The sequence below is a fragment of the Aethalodelphis obliquidens genome, unplaced genomic scaffold (assembly GCF_003676395.1).
Source record: "Aethalodelphis obliquidens isolate GAN/ISIS:26980383/991018 unplaced genomic scaffold, ASM367639v1 scaffold25, whole genome shotgun sequence".
NCBI classification, from domain to species: domain Eukaryota; kingdom Metazoa; phylum Chordata; class Mammalia; order Artiodactyla; family Delphinidae; genus Aethalodelphis; species Aethalodelphis obliquidens.
The window spans coordinates 12,969,470-12,990,973 of record NW_020837969.1 but is presented as its reverse complement, the minus strand read 5'-3'; the positions used below and the strand labels follow the sequence as shown (position 1 = coordinate 12,990,973).

At 45.4% G+C, this 21,504-nt stretch overlaps 1 protein-coding gene across 2 annotated transcripts in view; it reads left to right on the top strand.

Moving 5' to 3' along the window:
• Positions 1-3,958: 3,958 nt before the first annotated feature.
• Positions 3,959-21,504, top strand: part of CENPU (centromere protein U) — a 30,217-nt gene continuing 12,671 nt past the window's right edge. Inside the window, exons 1-6 of one of the 2 annotated variants that reach the window (XM_027122619.1) lie at positions 3,959-4,378; positions 7,206-7,254; positions 9,083-9,200; positions 13,572-13,677; positions 17,667-17,727; positions 18,177-18,410. In XM_027122619.1, the coding sequence (XP_026978420.1) occupies positions 4,347-4,378; positions 7,206-7,254; positions 9,083-9,200; positions 13,572-13,677; positions 17,667-17,727; positions 18,177-18,410 (600 nt within the window). In that variant the 5' untranslated portion in view covers positions 3,959-4,346. The remainder of the gene's footprint in view (positions 4,379-7,205; positions 7,255-9,082; positions 9,201-13,571; positions 13,678-17,666; positions 17,728-18,176; positions 18,411-21,504) is intronic. The other variant, XM_027122620.1, reaches the window with a different exon arrangement.

The window sequence follows — 21,504 nt, the reverse complement described above, 5'->3', positions numbered from 1 at the left end:
CCTCTGAGTCCTGCAGGGAGCTGGGAACGGAATCTGAAACATGAGACACAGCATCGTCAGGATGTAGTGATCCGACCTACTTAGCCATGTGATCTCAACTTGGGTAGGAGAAGTGCCAATTAGGTCTGGAAAAAGTAGAACATTAGTTACAGAGCAAACAAGTTTAGTAGCCGGGTATCAGAGCCAGGGCAGTGTTGGAAAGCACATGACCTGGGGAGGGAGCTAATGTCATTGCAGTTTGCTCCGATGGAAAAATCTTTCTGCCCTCCAACTTAAAGGACACCGAATAGTACTTCCTTTCTGATTTTTTATTTCCCCTTTTTCTTAAAGGGGGGCATCCAAGGGAAGGTCTCTTTCCTCCTGGCCGCCCCCACCCGCCCCGGCTCGCCCTCCTGGGATGTTTCAAGTTTGTTTTGCAGTGTTGTAGTTGTAGATGTCAAGCCGTTGGTCTGTTTGAAACAGATAACGACTTTAGTTTCTTCCCAATGAGAACTGCCAAGTTTACTGGGTTATAACTGTGTACCCAGTAATTCGCAGGTGCTGTAAGAAGTTACAAAAGAAAGTCGGAAAATTGAAGAAATAAATGATTTTCTTTCCCACGATAGAAAATTACACTCTTTGCCTTAAGGGAAACTTACAGGAATGGATTTGATAAATTATGGAAGAGGATTCTGCACATGAAGGGGAAAATGAGTTGAGCAAAGGCAGTTAAGATGTCTAGTCCTATTAATCTTGAACCCACTTTGAACTGACGGTAAACATTATTGACAATGTCTGAACATGGGTAATAGCTCTGGTCTCTGGTTACGTTTTCCAATCTCCAGCCCATTCTTCCTCTGCCCCCTAGTGGACACAGCGCTGAACAGAACATGTAACAGAAGGAGCTTGCTAGAAAAAAAAGCAAAGAGGCACAGAAAGAAATGATAAGCCCTTCTATCTGTCTAGGAACCTCCAGATTCTTTATCTCTTTTTTTTTTTTTTTTTTGCGGTACGCGGGCCTCTCACTGTTGTGGCCTCTCCCGTTGCGGAGCACAGGCTCCAGACGCGCAGGCCCAGTGGACATGGCTCACGGGCCCAGCCGCTCCGTGGCATGTGGGATCTTCCCGGACCAGGGCACGAACCCGTGTCCCCTGCATCGGCAGGCAGACTCTCAACCACTGCGCCATCAGGGAAGCCCCAGATTCTTTATCTCTTATCTTCATGGTAATCCTATAAGATAAATAATAATATTCTCATTTATATTTTCATTAAACATCAAGCTAATAATTCCAAAATACAGAACTAATATATAGATCAACCTACTCCACAGGGAAGATATATTTCCGCAGGGAAGTGTCCATACCTAACCATTCAGTTTACCCCAAGGATCCAGGATGTCTTGTAGTTCTTTATTTTCTGTATTTGTATTATAAAAGCAGTAGTTTGTTTTTTTTTTCATTTCCCAAACATGAAAGTATATTCCATAACTTAACGACCTGCCTCGTAGGTCCTGCAGTCCCTCTGAGCTTCCCCGCGCCGCTCCGGGTTCCCCCGAGGCTCCAGACCCGCTGGCTCCACTCCTGTGTTTTCTGCCCCCATCCGCCCCGTCCTGAGCACTGTCCCTACTTCTTCACAACCCCAGTGGCACGTCCTATTAGTTCTAGCTCTCTGGGACCCTGACTAATACAGGTAGGCATGTCACAAAAGCTGGTCCAGTTAGAGTAAATCTCAGGCCTTTTTCTGGAGAAGGAGTGCTGGGACATAGCTGCTCTCTTTCTCTGAAGGGTGGAATTCCGAGGGAGACTTGGAAGAGTGCCAGGTGCAGGCTCTGGGCCAGAATCCTCAGATCTTGTGTAGCCGCAGTCACTTACCCCCTGTGGGGCTGCTCCTTAGTTTCCCCATATGCGCGGTGGGATTCTGGCGCCTACCACAGAGGGTTATTGAGAGGGTTAAATGGCTTCATTATACTAAACACTTGGAACGATGCCTGGATCATGGTGAATGCTCAGTAAGTCCAGGCAATGATGATGGGGATGGGGATGATGATGGCAGGACCCAGGCTGAGGAAAAAGCTGAGGCCCAAGAGGAGCAGGGAAATGGATTCAGAGCCCTGATGGCTTCTCCAGCCTCTAGATCCAATTGAGCTGGACAGCCATCCTACCGCTGGACTTTTCAGGGACACGAGCTCATAAATTCCTTTATCATTTAAACCTACTTGGGCTGAGATTTTACTTCCATCCAGGGTGCTGAACCTCTTCTTGTCTTAACAGAAAGACAAGAAGTACAAGCACAAAAGGTTTGACTGTAACCCCTTTCCTGGGAAATGGAGCTATATTTCCACACTCTTACCGGTGACAACTTTCAGTGATTCCAGGAACCCTATTTCTATGCATCAGAGGGGAACTACCTTCAAATCCTCACAGGTGATTTACTTTTCCGTGGCAGTTGCCCAAATGATTCCTGGATGGGGTGAACAGGTATTTCACTGAAGAGGAATCAGGAAGGACCTATAAACAAGGAAGAGATGATCAACTTAAGGGAAATGCAAATCAAAAACACAATAGGATACCATTTCAACTTGCTAGTCAGGGAAAAATATTTAAGTCTTGAAAATTCTAAGTATTGACAAGTATGTGGAGCCAATAGGGCTTTTATACACTGCTGATGGGGCTGTAAGTTGTACCGTCTGTAAAACGGTGCGTAGAACTTGGCATTCTCATATAAAGCTGAAAATGTCTTTATCCCATGAGGCAGGAACAGTACTACTAAGTCTATCCTTGTCTCTTAGATATGTGCCCTGCAAGACACTTACAGGAATGTTTAGCATGGCATTGCTGGTAACAAACAGCAAAATGACTGAAAACAACTGATGTTTCCATACACGGGAGAATGGATTAATAAAATGTGGTGTATTTACTTAATGCCTTCCAAAGACAGTGAAAATGAATAAATGACAGCTACATGCATCAATGTGGATAAAACCTAAAAATCATGAGGAAGAAACAGCACTTCCAAAATACATACCAAATATCATTTATATAAAGTTTAAAAACATACAATAAGGCTTCCCTGGTGGCGCAGTGGTTGAGAGTCCGCCTGCCGAGGCAGGAGACACGGGTTCGTGCCCTGGTGCGGGAAGATCCCACATGCCGCGGGGCGGCTAGGCCCGTGAGCCATGGCCGCTGAGCCTGCGCGTCCGGAGCCTGTGCTCTGCCACGGGAGAGGCCACAACAGTGAGAGGCCCATGTACCGCAAAAAAACAAAACAAAACAAAACATACAATAATTAATACATCATTTAGGGATATATCAAGGTAGAAAAACATGGGAATGAGAAACACAAAATCAGAAGAGTGGTTATCCGTGGAAGGAATGACCGTTATTACTTTCCTAACCCAGTGGTGAGCACATAGGTGCTCCTTTTTATCTTTACGTTATATATGTTATATTCTTTAGTACGCATGAAATATCATAATTTTTATTGTGGTAACTGTACATGACATAAAGTTCAGCATTTTAACCATTTTTAACTGTACAACTTAGTGTAGTTACTTATGTAATTCACACTGCTGTGCAACCATCCACCATTAACCACCTAGAACTTTTTCATCATCCCAAACTGTGCTTTTGGCTGTCACATCCAAGAAATCATTGCCAAGTCCAATGTCGTGAAGCTTTTGCCCTATGTTTTCTTCTAAGAGTTTTAGCTCTTACAATTAGGTCTTTGATCCATTTTAAGTTCATTTTTATTTATGGTGTGATAAAGGTCCAACATCATTCATTTTTAAACACAAAGCAAAGAATCAGAGAATATTAAAAGGGGCCCTCCGCATTTACGAATGAAGAAACTGGGGTAGAAATAATAAGCCAAGCTCACACCACTGCTTCAGGGCAGCAGCAGGGTAAAAGTCAAAGCCTATTTCCAATGCATTACACTAGACAACTGCGCAGGCGCCTAAGCACCCAGCGCGCCCTGCCCTGGGTTTGGATCCGCCCCTCGCGGGAGAGCGCCCTCAGACTTTCCGGCACTCGCTCCTCCCCTTCCTCGCCCCCTGGGGCGGGCCCTGGCGGCTCAGGAGCGCGGAAAACGTGCGCGGCAGACGTGGGGTGAGGGAAAACCCGGGAAACCTTTGGCGTCTCGTGGACCCGTCAGGAACTGCTTGTAAGGCGTAAACTCCAGCTCCGCTTTCGCGCTGTACCAGGCCGAGTTTTCTCTCGCGCTCTAGGATGGGGAGGAGCCCTGGCCCTGTAGGAAGCAAGCTCGGGAGGGGGCGTGCCCGCGTGCTCGGCCCGGATTGGCCGCTGGAAGCAGCGCGGGGTTTGGCGGGAACTTCGGAGCTGCGCCGGCGCAGTGAGCGGTAGGCTGAGATGGCCCCGCCGCGGCAAGTGCGGCGCTCGGGGTAAGTGCTGTGGCGTCTCGGGGCGCCGGGCTGGGGGTTAGGCCTCTCGGAGCTGTTCGTGCTCCCTGGCTCTGCCACTGTGCAACTTGTCCTAGTGACTAACCTCTCAGGGCCTTGGTTTCCCCATCGGTAAAATGGGAATAATAATATTCCCACCTTGGAAGGATTACGGTGAGGTTTAAAGGAGTCAGTTTAAAACCGTGGCCGGCGGGGAGGAGAGAACGTTGGCTAGTGTCAGCATTACTTTGTGTGGGTGAGTGTAGCCTAAAGTAGACTCCAGATATTTTGAAACTAACAAATAATGAGTGCCTACTACTTGCCAGACATTACGTTCTAGTGACGCTTACACTCTGGCTGGTAGTCAGTATTCTTATTTTCAAGACCCTGCTTGTTTTTGTAACACAAACCACAGACTGTAAAGCTAAACTAAATCTCCCGCCGCGGGGGCCCCAGCTGCCGCTTGTTTTTCTTAAAGAGGGCCTCCAGCCGGGATGAGTCAAGCATTTTTTTTTTTTTAATCAAAAAGGGCTTGCATTTTAAAATAGGTTACAGAACTGCTCTCTAAAATGTTATTCTTCATGGACTCATGGGCACGTGTCTCGCTGGCGGCGTCTGGAGTGCATCCAAGGCCCTGTGTTGTCCTGGCTGGAGGGGCCTCGGCGTGCCTCGCGCTCCGGCTGGTACTCAAGGCCTTAGGAGTTCCACCTGGGCCGTGGGAAGGCGGTCTGGAGAAGGTGCATTTGTAGATGCGGGTGAGGGTGCAGGCAGCCAAACAGCGTAGGGGCCAGGCTGGAGCAGGACGAAGCAGGGCAGTTAAGTAAACGAGACTAGGCTCCCGTGGCCAGTGGGGAGGAGGGTTGGGAAAGAATAAGGGGCCTGAAACTCAGCAGACAAGAGTGAAACTTTATCTGATAGGCCAGTGGGGTTTTTTCTCTTTCTCTCTCCCTCCCTCCCTCCGCCCCCCACACACGTATACACGTACATATTAACATTTTTGCCTTTGAGACTCCTGAAATCTGTTTATCCCTCCCCCTAAAACGCACTAATGCGCATACATCAAAATATTTTACGTATGTTATCACCGAGGTTTCCATCTTTTGGGAGCCTCACCTTGCTCCTAGCCTAAGGTGAGGAGGGAACTTGACCACTTTTTTGAGCACAGACAAGACAAGAAAGGGTGGAAAGAGTGGGTTAAGAAGTTGTATGATCTGGTTTCTCGCCCTATCACTTGGCTGTGTGACCACTGATGTCGCTTAACTTTTCTGAACCCCAGAATCGTAAAGGCCATAAAACTAGTATCTGCTCTACCTTCTTTTTTGGGTCTGAGAATCAAATAGAGCAGTGGTTTTCAAATGTGGTTCCACCGGGAACTTGTTGGACATGCAGACGCCCAGTGGCCACCCCAGGTTTCCTGAATCAGCAGCTCTGGAGTTGGGGCCAAGCAGTCTTGTTTTTACCAGCCCTCCAGGTGATTCTATACCTGAGGATTGAGAACCACTGCTCTAACAGTTTTCCAACTTTTTTTTTTTTTTTTTACTGTAATTCACAGTAATGATGTTTTACATCACAATGGGTACACAAACGTGCATGTAGGCACACACATAATAAAACCGAAGGTTTAAGAAATCTTATGTTTTATATTCTCTTGTATGTATTTTTTTTAAATGCTGGGGGAAAACCTTAAAGGACATGATGGGGCAGTTGATGAAACTTGGATATGGACTGTAGATTAGATAATGATGTCAGTGTTAAATTTCCTGATTCGGAAGTTGTACTGTGACTACACAAGGTAACACCCTCTTAGGAAAGACACACTGCAGTGTCCCCAGTTTACCATACACAGACACACAGGAAGCAGGTGAGACAAAATGTAAACAGTTGGTGAAGCCGGTAAAGGGTATACAGAAGTTTCTTAGAGTATTCTAAGTTTTTCTCTAAGTTTGGAATTATATCAAATAAATACTTGTTCCACAAAGAAATACTCGTTCAGACAGTAAACGGACTTTGCTCTCCGCTAACGGGTGCCTGCAGGGCACTTTTGAAAGTCAGGGCCTGTGCGTGGTGGTGTAGGGCATCCCCCCAGCCCTGGCACCATGCCTGGACCACAGAGGATACTCAAAGCATAGTTCCTGGCGGGATTATTTCCTGCCTTACATATTTCCACTTTTTCTTCTGGTCACTATTGTCATATCTTGTTTACTTTAAGCTCCGTTGAAGGTACGCAACTTTATCCTTTTATCCTAATGCCCACTGGAGGGAGCCTGAAGGGCGGAAAGAGGGCAGCTCTGGGTTTGAACTGATGCAGATGCTAACGCAGGCTTCCCTCCTTCCTGGCCGCGTGTGGCTTTGGGCAAATACACATCTGGAACGTGGGATTCACTTCTACCTTGAGGACTGTTTCAGAGCTAAATGAGAAAATGTGTGTAAGAGAGCCAGGCACGGATGGAACGGGGGTCCAGTGCCTGAGAAAGAGAGATAGCTCTCTTGCTCGTTGCTGCAGAACGCCAGCCATTGCTGTTGATTGCGACTTGAGGGACAAGGATGACGACAGCGTTAGTTTTCTGTGTCCCTGAGGGCAGAGCTATGCTGTTTATACGTAGGTGTTATGAGTTGCCCTATAAAAAATTTAACTCAGTGTGTGAGATATGGGTTCTACTTTCTAAAAGGATTTTGCCATTACCTGAATTCATCATGTGCACATTGTTAGTGCAGCTAACAAGGAATGTAGTTTGGAAAGAAAATGCTTGGATGAGGTGTAATTCTGGTGTTTCCCCAAGTTATTTTTAAGTATTTCCTAACTCTTGTGTGTGTTTTTGCTGTTTCCTAGTACGAGATATTCAAAGAACACTGTAGGAAGAACACATTCCACGAAAGATGTAAGTTATCTTTTTTATATTTTAATATAATTTTTCTCGTAATTGACAATACAAAATAACGTTTTATAGGAGACTCAGAGTTTCGTAGACTTGGTAAGCTCAGTGTTTTCTTGTGAAAAAGCATATTCCTTTTCCTCCTACTCTTTCCAGTATAATGGAGAAAATGGCCATTGCTAATGTTTTGAATCTTTTTCTGGGCCTAGGCTGGTTTCATTTTCATTTGGATAATTTCGACATTTCGACATCGTTGAACAATTGTACAATGTTCTGTGTTTTGCTTTTGTCACTTGTAGCCATTTCTCCATGTTGTTACAGTTTTCCACAGTTTGATTTCGTAATATTCCATTTAGTTTCACATTCGCATGGTATTTTTACTTCAGGGTGGAGTCTTAGAGTAAATGTCTGTGGAAGGCAGGTGCATTTGTTTAACCCTCTGGCTAGCTCACTTCAGAGTATTTTCCAGCGGCTTGTCCAACTGGCCTTGGAAATTCACATGAACGACCTCTGATAGTGCCTGCTTGGGGGTGCCCGGGCGTCGGGAGCTCTCCCTGCTCTGTGCCCTTCCCCTGGTTTTCTCTTTTGCACGGTCTCTCCCCTCTGCTCCCCTAACCCCCTCCCCGTTTGGAGGGGGCCCTTTTCCTCTCTGGAAGGGTTTCTTCAGCTTTCCGGTCCTCTTCCCTCCTCGGGAAGGCAGCTGCCTTACACGGGCCCATCTGCTTGGGGAGGATGGAGGGTGTCAGCTCCTCTTTGGCCTTCGTTCTACCCACACACACTCCGTGAAACATTTTTCCCTGAGGGTCTGTGAGTGGTAGTGTCTGTTTTGTCTCTCAGTTTTATTCCGTCTCCTGTATATCTTCCAGGATTTCTGTGAGTGTCTGTTTTGTCTCTCAGTTTTATTCCATCTCCTGCATATCTTCCAGGATTTCTCATATTTCCCTGTCTGTTAATCGCAGCCCTCCACATTTTCCAGAGCTACTGTGGATGTTTCTCCATTTCTGTATGTTATCTTTCATTGGGATTTGAGGGACAGTCTTTCTGGGGCTTATTAGTATATTGCCCTGTAAGCCCTCGTCTCTCTCCTGCAATCAGGAGTTTTTAACCTCTGTGTTTAGGAACTTTCATGGGCATGTGTCTGGGGTGAGGCCCACACGGGCTCAGGAGTTGGCAGGCTGTGGCCTGTGGGCCGGATCTAGCCTGCCTGCTGGTTTTGTAAAGCCCTGCGAGCTAAGGGTGGTTTTTATATTTTTACAAGACTGAAGCAAAGTCAAGAGTGTCTCATGCCATGTGAAAATATGAAAGTCAGATTTCAGTATCCACACAAAGCTGGATTGCAGCCCAGCCGTGCTGCTTCTTTCTGCGTTGCCACTGTCTGCTTTCACACTGCGACGGCTGCGCTGTGTAGTGGCACCAGTCCCCACGGCCCGCAAAGTCTAATATACAGGTGACCCTTGAACTGGGAGGGTCCACTTCTACCCGGATTATTTTCAGTAGTAGGTTCTACACTATCTGCAGTTGAAACCGCAGATGTGGAACCCCGGATCGGGAGGGCCGACTGCAAAGTCACACGGGGGTTTTCGGCTGCGCAGAGGGTGGGCGCCGCTGAGCCCTGCGTTGTTCAGTGGTCAGCTGTGCTTACCCCCTGTTCCTTCATAGAAAAGCTTCCCAACCCCTGCCTCAGATGATCAGAAGAGCCTCTGCCCCCCAAGAGTGTGAAGGCTCACTTCTTAGGCAGTGGTGATAGCGGGAGGATCCTTGCCACGTAAATCAGCTTTGTAATGTTCATTTTGGGAGGGCCAATTCAATGACTTTGAACTTTATTCACTTTTAGGAAGCTGGCCAAAAGCACAAGCCTAGCGATGTATTTGATTTTCCTGATAATTCTGGGATCTCAAGCATTGGCAGGCTGGGTGAAAATGAGAAAGATGAAGAACCCTATGAAACATTTGGTTAGTATTTTAAATCTTTATCCTAAAATCTTTAAAGTGGTTCAGGCAACAGTGTTTAGGCTAGTTACTAATAAAAATATACAAATGCCTTCAAATACAAAAGCGAGGTTGTCTGCACATGAATACAATGTTCTGGGGAGTATTTGGTAATTTGAATTAATTTTTCTCACTTCTAGGTACGTTGGAACTAAGAACTCTGTTAAGTGTTGTCAAAGTGGAGCTCTCCTAGTAGCATTTGTCAACAAGCCAGCCACATTAGGACACCTGTTGTAGACCTTTATAACAAGAGGAATATAAAATATATTTCTCACTTCATACCTCCAGCAGTCATTCGGTAAGGGGCTTTAATTTAGGAAGGAGCAGAGGGATAATTTTCCCTTTTCTTAAACACACTGAGGCAGAGGATGCTTCAGGAGAGCTTCACCTGTGTTCCTTGGAGTGTTAGGAAGACAGGACTGGTACCTGCTGACCAGGGGTGAGTTGTCCAGATGGGACAGCTTCTGTCAGTGTGTCACTGGCCACTCTAGAGGCCAGAAATGATACAGAATGTGCCATGTGCGCCCACATCTAGAACAGCAGTAGTCAGACATTTTTTGCCAGAATAAGTTTTAAGGGAATTTTGAAAACATACAACTTCTCACGTATTTTTAACTTGGCATCTAATATTTCTAGTCTAATTTTTGTTAATAAAAGAAAATATTGTACATTTTGTACGGTGAAAAGTAATCATTACCAGAATACCCCTTTTATTATGACTTGATAAAAATGTTTTAATTACTCATCTAAAAGAAATAATTTTAAAAAATTGAGATGTAATTCACTTGCCATAAAATTCACCCTTTTAAAGTATACAATTCAGTTCACTTTTAGTATAGTCACAAAATTGTACAACCATCACCATTTTCTATTCCAGAACGTTTTAATCACCCCAGAAAGAAACTCCATGCCCAGGAGTAATCACTCCCTATTCTTCTCAGACCTTGGCAACCGTAAATCTACTTCCTGTCTGTATGGATCTGCCTATCCTGGACATTTCATTTAAATAGAATCATACACTATGTATGTGGTCATATGTGACTTGCTTCTTTCATTTAGTGTAGTATTTGCAAGGTTCATCTATGTGGTAGTATCAGTACTTCATTCTTAAAAATTTTTATAGTTCGATAATCCATTGTGTGGATAGACCTCATTTTTTTATCCATTCATCAGTTGATGTACATTTGCACTGTTTTCACTTTGTGGCCATTATGAGTTATCCTCTGTGAACATTCATGTACCGGTTTTTTGTATGGACATGTGTTTCTATGTCTCTTGAGAATGTAGTCGTCCCTCAGTATCCATGTGAGATTGGTTCCAGGACCCGCCGTGGATACCATAGTCCGAGGATGCTAAAGTTCCTTATATAAAATGGCATAGTGGGGACTTGCCTGGTGGTCCAGTGGTTAAGACTCCACACTGCCGACGCAGGAGGTGCAGGTTTAATCCCTGGTCAGGGAACTAAGATCCCACATGGTGCGTGGTGTGGCCAGGAAAAAAAACAAAAAACAAACAGAAGATGGCATAGTGTTTGCATATAACCTATGCACATCCTCCTGTTCACTATCAATCATCTCTGGGTTACTTATAATACCTAATACGATAGAAATGCTATGTAAGTAGTTGCCTGTGTGCAGCAAATTCAAGTTTTGCTTTTTGGAACTCTCTGGAATTTTTTTTTCCCCAAATATTTTCAATCCCTGGTTGGTTGAATCTGTGGATGCAGAACCCATGGATATGGAGGGCCAACTGTACACCTCAGTCATGTGGTGATTCTGCTTCAGCGTTTTGAGGAAGTGTTTACACGGCAGCTGTACCACTTTGCATTCCCACCAGCTATGTATGAGGGTTCCAGTTTCTCCACATCTTCATCAAATCTTGTTATTATCTGACTTTTTGATTCTAGCCATCCTAATGGGTATGAAATGGTATCTCATTGTGTTTGTGTGGTAAAATATACACAACAAAATTAACCATTTTAATCATTTTGGTGTCTGGTTCTGTGGCGTTAAGTGTGTATGTCGTCGTGCAGCCATCACCCCATCCGTCCTCAGGACTTTGTCCTTTCCTTCCCCTGAATGAAACTCTCTGCCCAATAGCCGACGGCACCTCGCTCCCCTCTCCCTCTTCTAGCTTTCTGTTTCTATGAATTTGACCACTCGTGTGAGAGGAATCATACAGTATTTGTACTTTTGTATCCTTTTTCTCATGTAGCATTATGTCTTTAAAGTTCATCCATGTTGTAGCATGTGTCAGAAGTTCCTTTTTTTTTTTTTTTTTTTTTTTTTTGCGGTACTCGGGCCTCTCACTGTTGTAGCCTCTCCCGTTGCGGAGCACAGGCTCCGGACGCGCAGGCTCAGCGGCCATGGCTCACGGGCCCAGCCGCTCCGCGGCATGTGGGATCTTCCCGGACCGGGCCACGAACCCGTGTGCCCTGCATCGGCAGGCGGACTCTCAACCACTGCGCCACCAGGGAAGCCCTCTCTGTTTTTTTCAATAATACCTATTCACATGGATGTGCGGTAGTATCTCAGTGTGGTCTTGAGTTGGATTCCCCTAATGACTAACGTTGAGCATCTTTTCAGTGCGCTTATTGGCCATTTGTATGCAGGCACACCTTGGGAGATACTGCGGGTTCGGTTCCAGACCACTGCAATAAAGCAAATATTGCAATACAGTGAGTCACGAATTCTTTGGTTTCCAGTGCGTGTAAAAGTTATGTTTACACTACACTGTAATCTATTAAGTGTGCAATAGCATTATGTGTAAAAAAACAATATACATTCCTTAATTAAAAAGTACTTTATTGCTAATCATCATCTGACAATGCAGGGTTGCCACAAGCCTTCAATTTGTAAAAAACACAGCGTCTGCAAAGCGCAATAAAGCAAAGTGCAGTAAAACGAGGTACGCCTGTATCTTCTTCGAAGAAGTGTCTGTTCACATCCTTTACTTGGGTTTAAATCAGGTTATTTAACTTTTTATTGTTGAGTAGTAGGAGTACAGCTTGTGTGACTGGTTACATATGGAGATTAAAAATTGGTCTGGTTTTCTTTTTTTCCCTTGTAATTCCCAGTAGTAAAGTAAATAAAGCCCTTTGCCTAGTTGAGGCCAATACAAAGTATATTACTAACTTTAAAATTGTGCAGTTGTTATGTTCATTATATAAGCAGCTGAAACGTTTAAATCTGAGAACGTTTAAATGTGTGCAGCACGCTAAAGCCTGAGAGTGAAGAGATGGGTGCTTGGCCGTTACCAGGCGCCCCTGCAGCCATTCACTCCACTCTGGTGGCCTCCTCCTTCCCCCGCCACAAGCCCAGGCCAGGCTGCCGAGGCCTCTCCTGTGACCCCCCTCTTCCTCAGCAGGTAGGAGCATCCTCCCACCAAGGCCATGTGGTCTCCTCTCCTTTATCTCCGTTTCTCCATTATCTCCTTTATCTTCATTCCAGTTAACTTATTTTTTTTTTTTTTTTTAGTTTTGGCTGTGTTGGGTCTTTGTTGCTGCACAGACTTTCTCTAGTTGGGGCTACTCTTTGTTGCGGTGCACGGGCTTCTCGTTGCGGTGCACGGGCTTCTCACTGCGGTGGCTTCTCTTGTTGCGGAACACGGGCTCTAGGTGCGCGGGCTTCAGTAGTTGTGGCTCGTGGGCTCAGTAGTTGTGGCTCGTGGGCTCTGGAGTGCAGGCTCAGTGGTTGTGGCGCACGGGCTTAGTTGCTCCACGGCATGTGGGATCTTCCAGGACCAGGGCTCGAACCCGTGTCCCCTGCATCAGCAGGCGGATTCTTAACCACTGTGCCACCAGGCAAGTCCCCATTCCAGTTAACTTTTTACGCTTAGCTCAAGGCTCTAGAGTAAAGGAGAGAGGAGGGGAAGTGCGGAAGGACTGGTGTCCCTCCCCAAAGGGCTAGTCGTCCACAGATGTCGAGTGCCCACCCTGCGCCAGGCACTCGGTGGGGTAATGGAGTTGCAGGAGTGGGGCAAGCACTCCAGACCTGAGTTTATGGTTCATGCTGTGTCTCCCAGGTAGATGTGTGATGCTCCATCAGGTGAGGAAAGAATGTCAGACCTCCTGTTTATCTTTTAGCTCATTTAAAAGTTTCCATATAATATATAAGGACAGTAAGGTTATAGCTTAACTATCCATGTATTTATTGGTGAAGTGGTTTACATTTTTTCTTGTTGAGGTGTGAGATCATAAGTAGCATGTGTAATTGGTTTTGATTTTGTTAGCCATTTAAACACAGGTTGCTTTATACTCCAGTGTGAAGGAACAAACTTGAATACTGCTCAGACAGCCAGACTTCTGAATGCCCTTTTTAAAAAAATCTTTTGTAGACCCTCCTTTACACAGCACTGCTATATATGCTGATGAGGAAGAATTCTCCAAGCACTGCGGGTCATCTCTCCCCTCAACTCCTCAAGGAAAAGAAGCAAAAAGAAGGTACGGGTGGATCTCAAGCAACTGTTTACTCATGGTTAATGGGATTTCTGAGGCGTTCTTTAAGATAGAAGCTTATAAAACCAAAACTGTTTAAAGATCTTTTGAGCCAACTTATGTTTTCCCTCGAGAAGACTGGGACGTGAAAAGGCAGTTTTTCAGTAATTGACATTACTTATAATAACTGTAACTGACACCTGATTATCCTAGAAAACATACCAGTGAAGGTGGTTTAGCTTTGAGGTAAAACAAAGAAGGAGGGGAAAGGTTTCAGGAGCGTAGAATTTTAGATGATTTTGAGAGGTCCCTTTAATTTACAAATATGCTCAATTGTCACAAAAGATATGTTTTCTAGTTCAGGGTGGGAATAGGGAAGAGAAGCTGATAATCCCAAAGGAAACGCAGTCTGTTGTAAATTTCAGCTGCATGGTCCCTAAGCTGCATTGATTTGAGTTTTCAGATTTATGTGGAGGCCTGAGTCAGGAAAATCTGTAAAAATGACACCAGAGGCAACTCGAGAGCACATACAATGAAGAAGTCTTCAGTAGCTGCAGTACTAACTAAAAATTATTAGTTAGAGCAAATCCTTCACTTAAGGACCTCTGTTAGGTAATAGGTCAGTTCTAGTTACTATATTTTGAAAGTAACAAAACTGTATTTTTAAAACAAATATCCCACTTGGGCAGAAATCTAGATGAGGACATCTTTCTGAGGTTCTCTGCACTGGGGAAACCTTATGGTACTTGGTTATTTCGGAGACTCCAGTTTTTCTATGAGCTGTTTTTGGAAATTGGTAACAAAAGCCAAATATTTGGAAAACCGCACAGTTCATTTTAAATGGTGGTGAATGTAATTTTTCAAGAAGAATTTTTGAATAGGTGACACATTCACATGGTTTAAAAATATTAAAAGGTTAATAATAGTCTTTACGTCCTCTCCACCATCACCCAGCTCCTGCATCCACTTCTTCCTTCTCCTCCACTATTAATTTCTTATATGTCTTTTCACAGTTTCTTTGTGCACATCAAAGTAAGAATACAGAGTTTTAACCTTTTTCGAAAAGGCAGGATACCTTGCTACCTGGCTTTTTCCGCTCTCTGTATCTTGGAAATCTTTCCGTATCAGTGCATATGGAGCTTCCTCGTTCTTCTGTTCACAGTCGCAGGTTTTCCACAGTTTGGATCTTGCATAGTTTGTTTCCCCAGTCCTGGATCGACAGGCAGTTGGGTTGTTTCCAGTCTTCTGCTGTCACCAGCAGTGCTGTAGTCAGTAACCTGGCACATATGCCGTTTCACACACGTGCCTGTATTTTTCACATATGTGCCTATATTTCTGTGGGATGTGTTCATAAGGGAAATCCTCAGTCAAATGAAATATGTTAGCAGTTTTCATAGTTACTGCCACGTTCCCACCAGCGTGGTATCAGACTTGGAGTTTTGCCAGTGTGATATGCTGTCTCAGTCTAGTTCTAGTTTTTCTCATGACTGAGTTAAATAGCATCTCTTATATGTTTCACAGGTCCTTGAATTTCTTCACACTCTTTATATCCTTTTTCCATTTTCCTAGTGTTGGTCTTTTCTTCTTGACTTCTGTGACTTCATCTGAACATGGGTGAAATTAATCCTATTTGTCATGGACAACTCCTGGCTTTCTGTCGTGTAAGTGGATTGAGATTGTGCCATTGAGTAGGACAGGGCTACCTAGGAGATTGAGTACTCCTGTCATCGTGAGGCGGTCATGAACTTGGTGTGGAGATGTTAGAGAGACTGCTGTGTACTTGGGTCTGGTGTTCCCAGGAGGGGCTGAGCTGGAGTTCAGACTGAAGTGGTTTGGTACAGGAGGTGTAGGCACGGGTGAGCGCTCCCAGGGAGAGACAGTGGGCCGAGAGGAGGCGGGGACCTGGGACCACCCTGCAAGAAAGCCTGGCATCTGTCCAGGTGGAGAAGGAGCTTGCAAAGCAGAGAGAGGACCAGTGGCCAGAGGGGGAAGGAGGAAGCCAGGAGAGGGTTTGTGCTCAGGAGAGGCGGGGCAGGTGGTGAGTAAGTGTGTGTCCTCAGGAGGACCAAACGCCAGTCGGGGAAAGGCTGAACACATGGGTCGGTTTAACAGTGTGGATGTCCTTGGTAATCTTGGTTTTGGTGGTGTGATACGTCCAGACAAAAAACTTTATTTGGGTAGGTTAGACCGGGCTTATATATGAATACAGAAGGAAGTCCGGGCAGAAGGGATACACGGGGAGGGGCGCGGGTGGGGAGAGAGGGAGCACACGGCAGCGTTCCCCAGGATTCACGCGGCATCAGCAGCCAGGCCCCCGGGCCTGTTCAGGGCTGTCGGGTTCTTTGTTCCCAGATCTCCTCTCCTCTTTCTGTGTCCGCGAGTCTGCTCTCACCCTCTCCTCTCCACCCTCCCCCGTCTTCCTCTCGTGGCTTTAACAACCCATAAGCTGCTGACCCCAGGTCTCCCTCTTGCCCAGCCTCTCCCGAGGCCCCAGCTGTCCTGCACCTTGGCCACGTTTCCCTAGATGCCTATAGGCACCTCGGGCTCAACAAAGCCAAAACCAAGCTCCATCGTTCCTCCCTCGTCTGGTGTCAACAAGCTCCTTTGGTGTTCTCTAGCTTGATGGTCCTGCTGTCACCCAGTCACCCCACAGAGCTGTCTGGGAACCGTTCCCGGTACCTTCTGTTCTCTGACCGGCCTCCTTTGTTCTGGCCTGTGACTCCCTGAGAATCTGCTTTTCTTCTCTCCGTACACCCTCCGCCTCCCTGTGGCCACGGCTCAGGCACCTGCTGCTGGTCCCTTCGTCTGTGCGACCACCACCACCACCACCCGCCCCCGCTTCCAGTGCGTGTGTCTAGCATGGGGGCCTTAGCTCCCTCACCCCCAACCTGTAGGCGTGGTATGGGGGCCCCCTGTGTCTGTCTGGCTCCTCGGGTAAGTAGACCCTGAGGCAGAGTGAGAATTGACGAGATTTATTAGCAACATCAGGGAAAGTTACAGGTGGAAGAATCCGGATTGAGCAGAGATGGCCCCAGACTGCAGCGCAGCTCTCACAGCTCTGGCCGACCCCAGGTGGTGGGCAGCTCTGAAGGGAAGGCCGGGCAGCAGTGGCTGCCACGCGAGGGTCGCCCTGGCGCAGCAGCCGAGCACAGGCAAGTCTGAGCAGGACGCTTCTGGCCGCCTCGGAGCCTCCCCAGCCCTGGCCTTGGGCTTCTTCCATAGTGTTAGCTTCTCTTTAGCAAGACACTCGCTCTGTACTCTGCTTCCCGTACGTCGAACGGGCCGGGCTGTTTTACACCCCTGTGCTTTTATGTTTACTTTTCCTTCTTCCTTAAATCCCCTTCCCTTTGTTTCTTGGCCTGGAAAAGTGTTCTCAAAAGTCATCTCAAGTCTCATAACCGTGATGTGTTTCCTGATTCCCCAGCCATTTCTCCACATCTCCTCTGCACTCACTGTCTTTGGCCTTCCTACTAGTCAGTGAACCCATTAAAGGAAGGCTCCTCATTTTTCAAGTAATTTTATTCCTTGTACTTGCATTTTGAGGTTGGTGTTAAATAAATGTTTGTTGAATTGAATGAAAAAAATGAACTCTCACCAGAAGTTTAGGGTTATTTTTTCCTTTTCAAAGGATGAAAGAAGGTATTCCCTTTTCTATCCCCTGAGCATGGGCCTAGTGTCTGTGGATTAGTACAGATGATGGCCCGTACACCTGGGAGTGGTGACGGGGAGAAAAGAGCGGTTCTCAGACAGGACCATGAGGTACTGCAGTTACGGGACACTTACTTGCCTGCCAGCACTAAACTGATGTGGCCTGGGTGTGGGAAGGTGTGGGAGATGACCAGTAAATCTGGGAAGGTGGCAGGCCCACCCGTGACAGGTGGGAAATCTCCTTATAAATCGAGCTTGTTTTTGTGTTGGAGGAGCAGCATTTAGAAGACATATGTCAATAAAAATGAAATGTGTGCAAGATATTGATGGTTTGTTCTTTGGTACAGTTCGGACACTTCTGACGTTGAAGCAAGTGAAAATGAGTCTGTAAAAATTAGTGCAAAAAAGGTATGTAGGCGTGTTCTCCTATCTTAAATTGTAAGATATTTCATATCCAGTTAAGTTGGATGCAAATAGAGAAAATGTTCTGTAGCAACATTTTTCATAAAGAGTATATAATGTTTTAGAAGATTTTTTAATAAAAATGAAATATTTTTATATCTGAAGTGTTTTTCATTACAGAGATCTCAAATCTCTGTGTACCTTGTCAGTTTTCATAGTGTTCGTGTAATGTGTTTAGATGGTGGTTTACAAAGGCAGAGTGATTTGTTGGGAGCGTCTGCTTGGAGCCCTTTAGTCAAGGTTTCTCGTCCTATCCGCTCATCATGTTGCCATCTTCCTATTGCGTTCAGTCTTGAAGTTTAGAGATAAGAAATGTGGACTTTATGGTTATCTAATACAATAGGAATGATAAGCATCTGTACTTTCAAAACAGTAATGCTGTTTTCTTGACATAGCCAAGAAGAAAACTCAAGCCCATTAGTGATGAATCTGAAAGCACTGAAGAAAGTGATATAAGAAGAAAAGTTAAACCAGCAGAGAACTTAAGTACACAACGTGAAGCTGTTTCAGCTACAGCATCTTCAGAACCTTCAGAGAAACCAGCTGAATCGGTCACGCTTAAAAAGGTGGGACCCCTTGGTGCCAAGCCCTCTGTTGAAAAAGAGACCCTGGAAACAGAAAGTCAACTGGTAGGAGAGTGTCTGCTATCCCCTTGGAAAGAAAAAAAGTTGATAGAAAATGTCTAGGAGGAAAACAAAGCATTTTCTCTTTTTCCTTCACTTCTTTTAAAAGATAAGTTTTACACTTTTCTTATTATAAAAATAAGTTTATTTTAGAAAATTTGGAAGGTATGGACGGGCAGATAAAATCACCTATAATTCCATCACCCCAAATATAAAATAACCACCACATTTTTTGGTCTATACTCTTCAATTCTTTATTGAGCTTTTCTCACCCTAAGTGGAACCATATCCTTGTCATTAAGTATTCTACATACCATTTTAATAAATGCATGACATTTCATTCATGAACGTGCCATAGTTTAATCTCTTACTAATAAGCAATTGTAATTTTTAAAATGTAAGTGCTTTGATGATTTTCTTTTCTAGCTAAATCTTCATGCACATCCTTGATCACTTCCTTAGAAGAAATTGCTATGATAAGATTTCTGGGTCATATGTATTCTACTTTAAGATTCTTTTTTTTTTAATTTTATTTATTTATTTACTGGCTGCATTGGGTCTTCGTTGCTGCGCGCGGGCTTTCTCCAGTTGTGGTGAGCGGGGGCTACTCTTCATTGCAGTACTCGGGCTTCTCACTGTGGCGGCCTCTCCCGTTGCAGAGCACAGGCTCCAGGCACGCGGGCCTCAATAGTTATGGAGCGCAGGCCCAGCAGTTGTGGCTCGTGGGCTCCAGAGTGCAGGCCCAGCAGTCGTGGTGCACGGGCTCAGCTGCTCCGCGGCACGTGGGACCCTCCCAGACCAGGGCTCAAATCTGTGTCCCCTGCACTGGCAGGCGGACCCTCAACCGCTGCACCACCAAGGAAGCCCCTATTTTAAGATTCGTCACATATCAATATATAATATCTTTTAATCAAGCTTTTAATATGTCATAATATGCCAGCACCGTCATTTTGGCCCATTGAAATGGATTTCAGGCTTCTGAACTCCAGAATTGTGGGAGAAGAAATTTCTGTTGTTTTAAGCCACGAAGCTGTGGTCGTTTATTATAGCAGCCACAGGAAATAAAACATCACCCAGTGACTTTCCCTTTTCAGTAGCATGCTTTTGGGTTCTAGAATTTCCAGAATTTCCTTTTTTTTTTTTCCCCATAGTTTCTACTTCTTGGCTGAGATTCCCTATCTGCATAATCATTAAGACCATCATTTCCTTCTTTGGACATATTTATAACAGCTGCTTTAAGGTCTTTGTTTTCTAAGTCAGGTAGAGTCAGTCCTCTGTATCTGCAGGTTCCACATCCATAGATTCAACCAACTGCTGATTGGAAATATTTGACAAAAAATTCCATAAAGTTCCAGAAAAGCAAAAGTTGGATTTGCCAGGCACCAGCAACTCTTTTCATAGTATTTCCATCATATTAGGTATTATAAGCGATCTAGAGATGATGTAAAGTTTACAGGAGGATGTATATAGGTTACATGCAAATACTACACCATTTTAGAAAAGAGACTTTGAACATCAGCGGATCCCCATGGGGGATCCGGGAACCATCTTCCTTGGATATTGAGGGATGACTGTATCTGGGCTGTCTCAGGGTCAGCTTCTTTTGAGTACTTTTTCTGTCTGGACTATAGGTTACATCTTTTGTGTAACATTTTTAATCTGACACTTTTTGTGTATTGCACATTGTTGGTAGGTTGTTGAGGTTTTGAGTTGTGTCTTCTTCTGAATGCTGACTTTCATTCTAATAGGTATCTTAACTATTGGCTGATCATCTTGAACTGCTGTAGTGTGGTTTATCCTTCATTAGGGCCAATCTGTGGAAAGCCTAAGGTGTCTTCCAAGCCTCTCTAACTCAGTGGGACTCAACCTCTGTAATAGTTCTCAGTAGCTGCATAACAAAATACCACAAATTTTGTGACTTCAAACAACATACATTTATACCTCACAGTTTCTATAGGTCAGAAGTCCAGGCTCACCTTAGCTGGATTCCCTGCTCGGGGTCTCAGAGGCTGGAGTCAAGGTGCCAGCCAGGACTGAAATCTCACCTGAGGCCCAGGGTCCCCATCTAAGATCATGCAGCTATTGGTAGAATTCTGATCCTTGCCGTTGTAGGCCTGAGGTTCTTGTTTTCTCTCTGGTTAAAGCAGGGTCACTCTCTGCCCTTAGGTCCTGGTCACGTGGCCCTCTCACAACATGGCAGCTGACATCTTCAGAGCTAGCCAGAGAATCTTTCCAGTCTGCTGCAGTGGCCTTTTATGAAACGTAACCTAATCGAGGGAGTGACCATCCCATCATAGTCACAGGAGCCACCCACACTCAAGGGGAGGGACTTGTCCAAGTCATTGGGGATCTTGCTTACCACACCTCCCGTCTGTCTCCCTGGTGAACCTGGCCAGAGATTGGTTTTAGGCTTTGTTAGGGTGAGTCTAGGGTAGGCCTTACTCTAGAGCAGTGCTTCTCAACGCTCTTCCATTGTTGTCCTCCCTAAGAAGCCTTTTTAGACATTTTTCCTAACCATCCCCCGCAGTTAAATTTTAATATCATAAATATACTGTGTATCTGTGTATATACTAGGTACTTCGGAGGGTCACAAACCATTGTACTATCTGAGAGTTTCTGGCCTTGGGAACAGTTTTCCCCCTTGGGAACAGTTTCACCCTGTTTGATATTGCATGATCTAGGGTACCGTTCTTACCCCTAAGTTGTGGTCTTTCCCCAAGCTCAGCTGGATAGACAGCTGTTAACTAGTTGTTAACTAGTTGTTAATGAGGTCTCTGCATTTTCTCCATCTGATCTCCCCCAGAATTTCTTGTTTGTTACTACCTGTTATGTTCTTAATCCCACGATAGCCACGTCCCAGTATACTCTCTGTAGCCTCACGCGCATGTGGAGTAGGCGGTCAGGGGCTGTCGGGGACCCGCACCCAGACCTGTGCCCTTCTCCCTGAGCAGCTTACTGCAGGTCTCTGCCTCCTGCGGATGAGGGTTACCACTCTCTGCTGGGACTGGGCCTGCTGTGCTGCTGTCTCAGCTGTCCCCAGGCGTGCGGGAAGGCCGGCAGCCAGAGTCCACCTTCTGAGTCTCTCAGGCTTGTTTTGCCT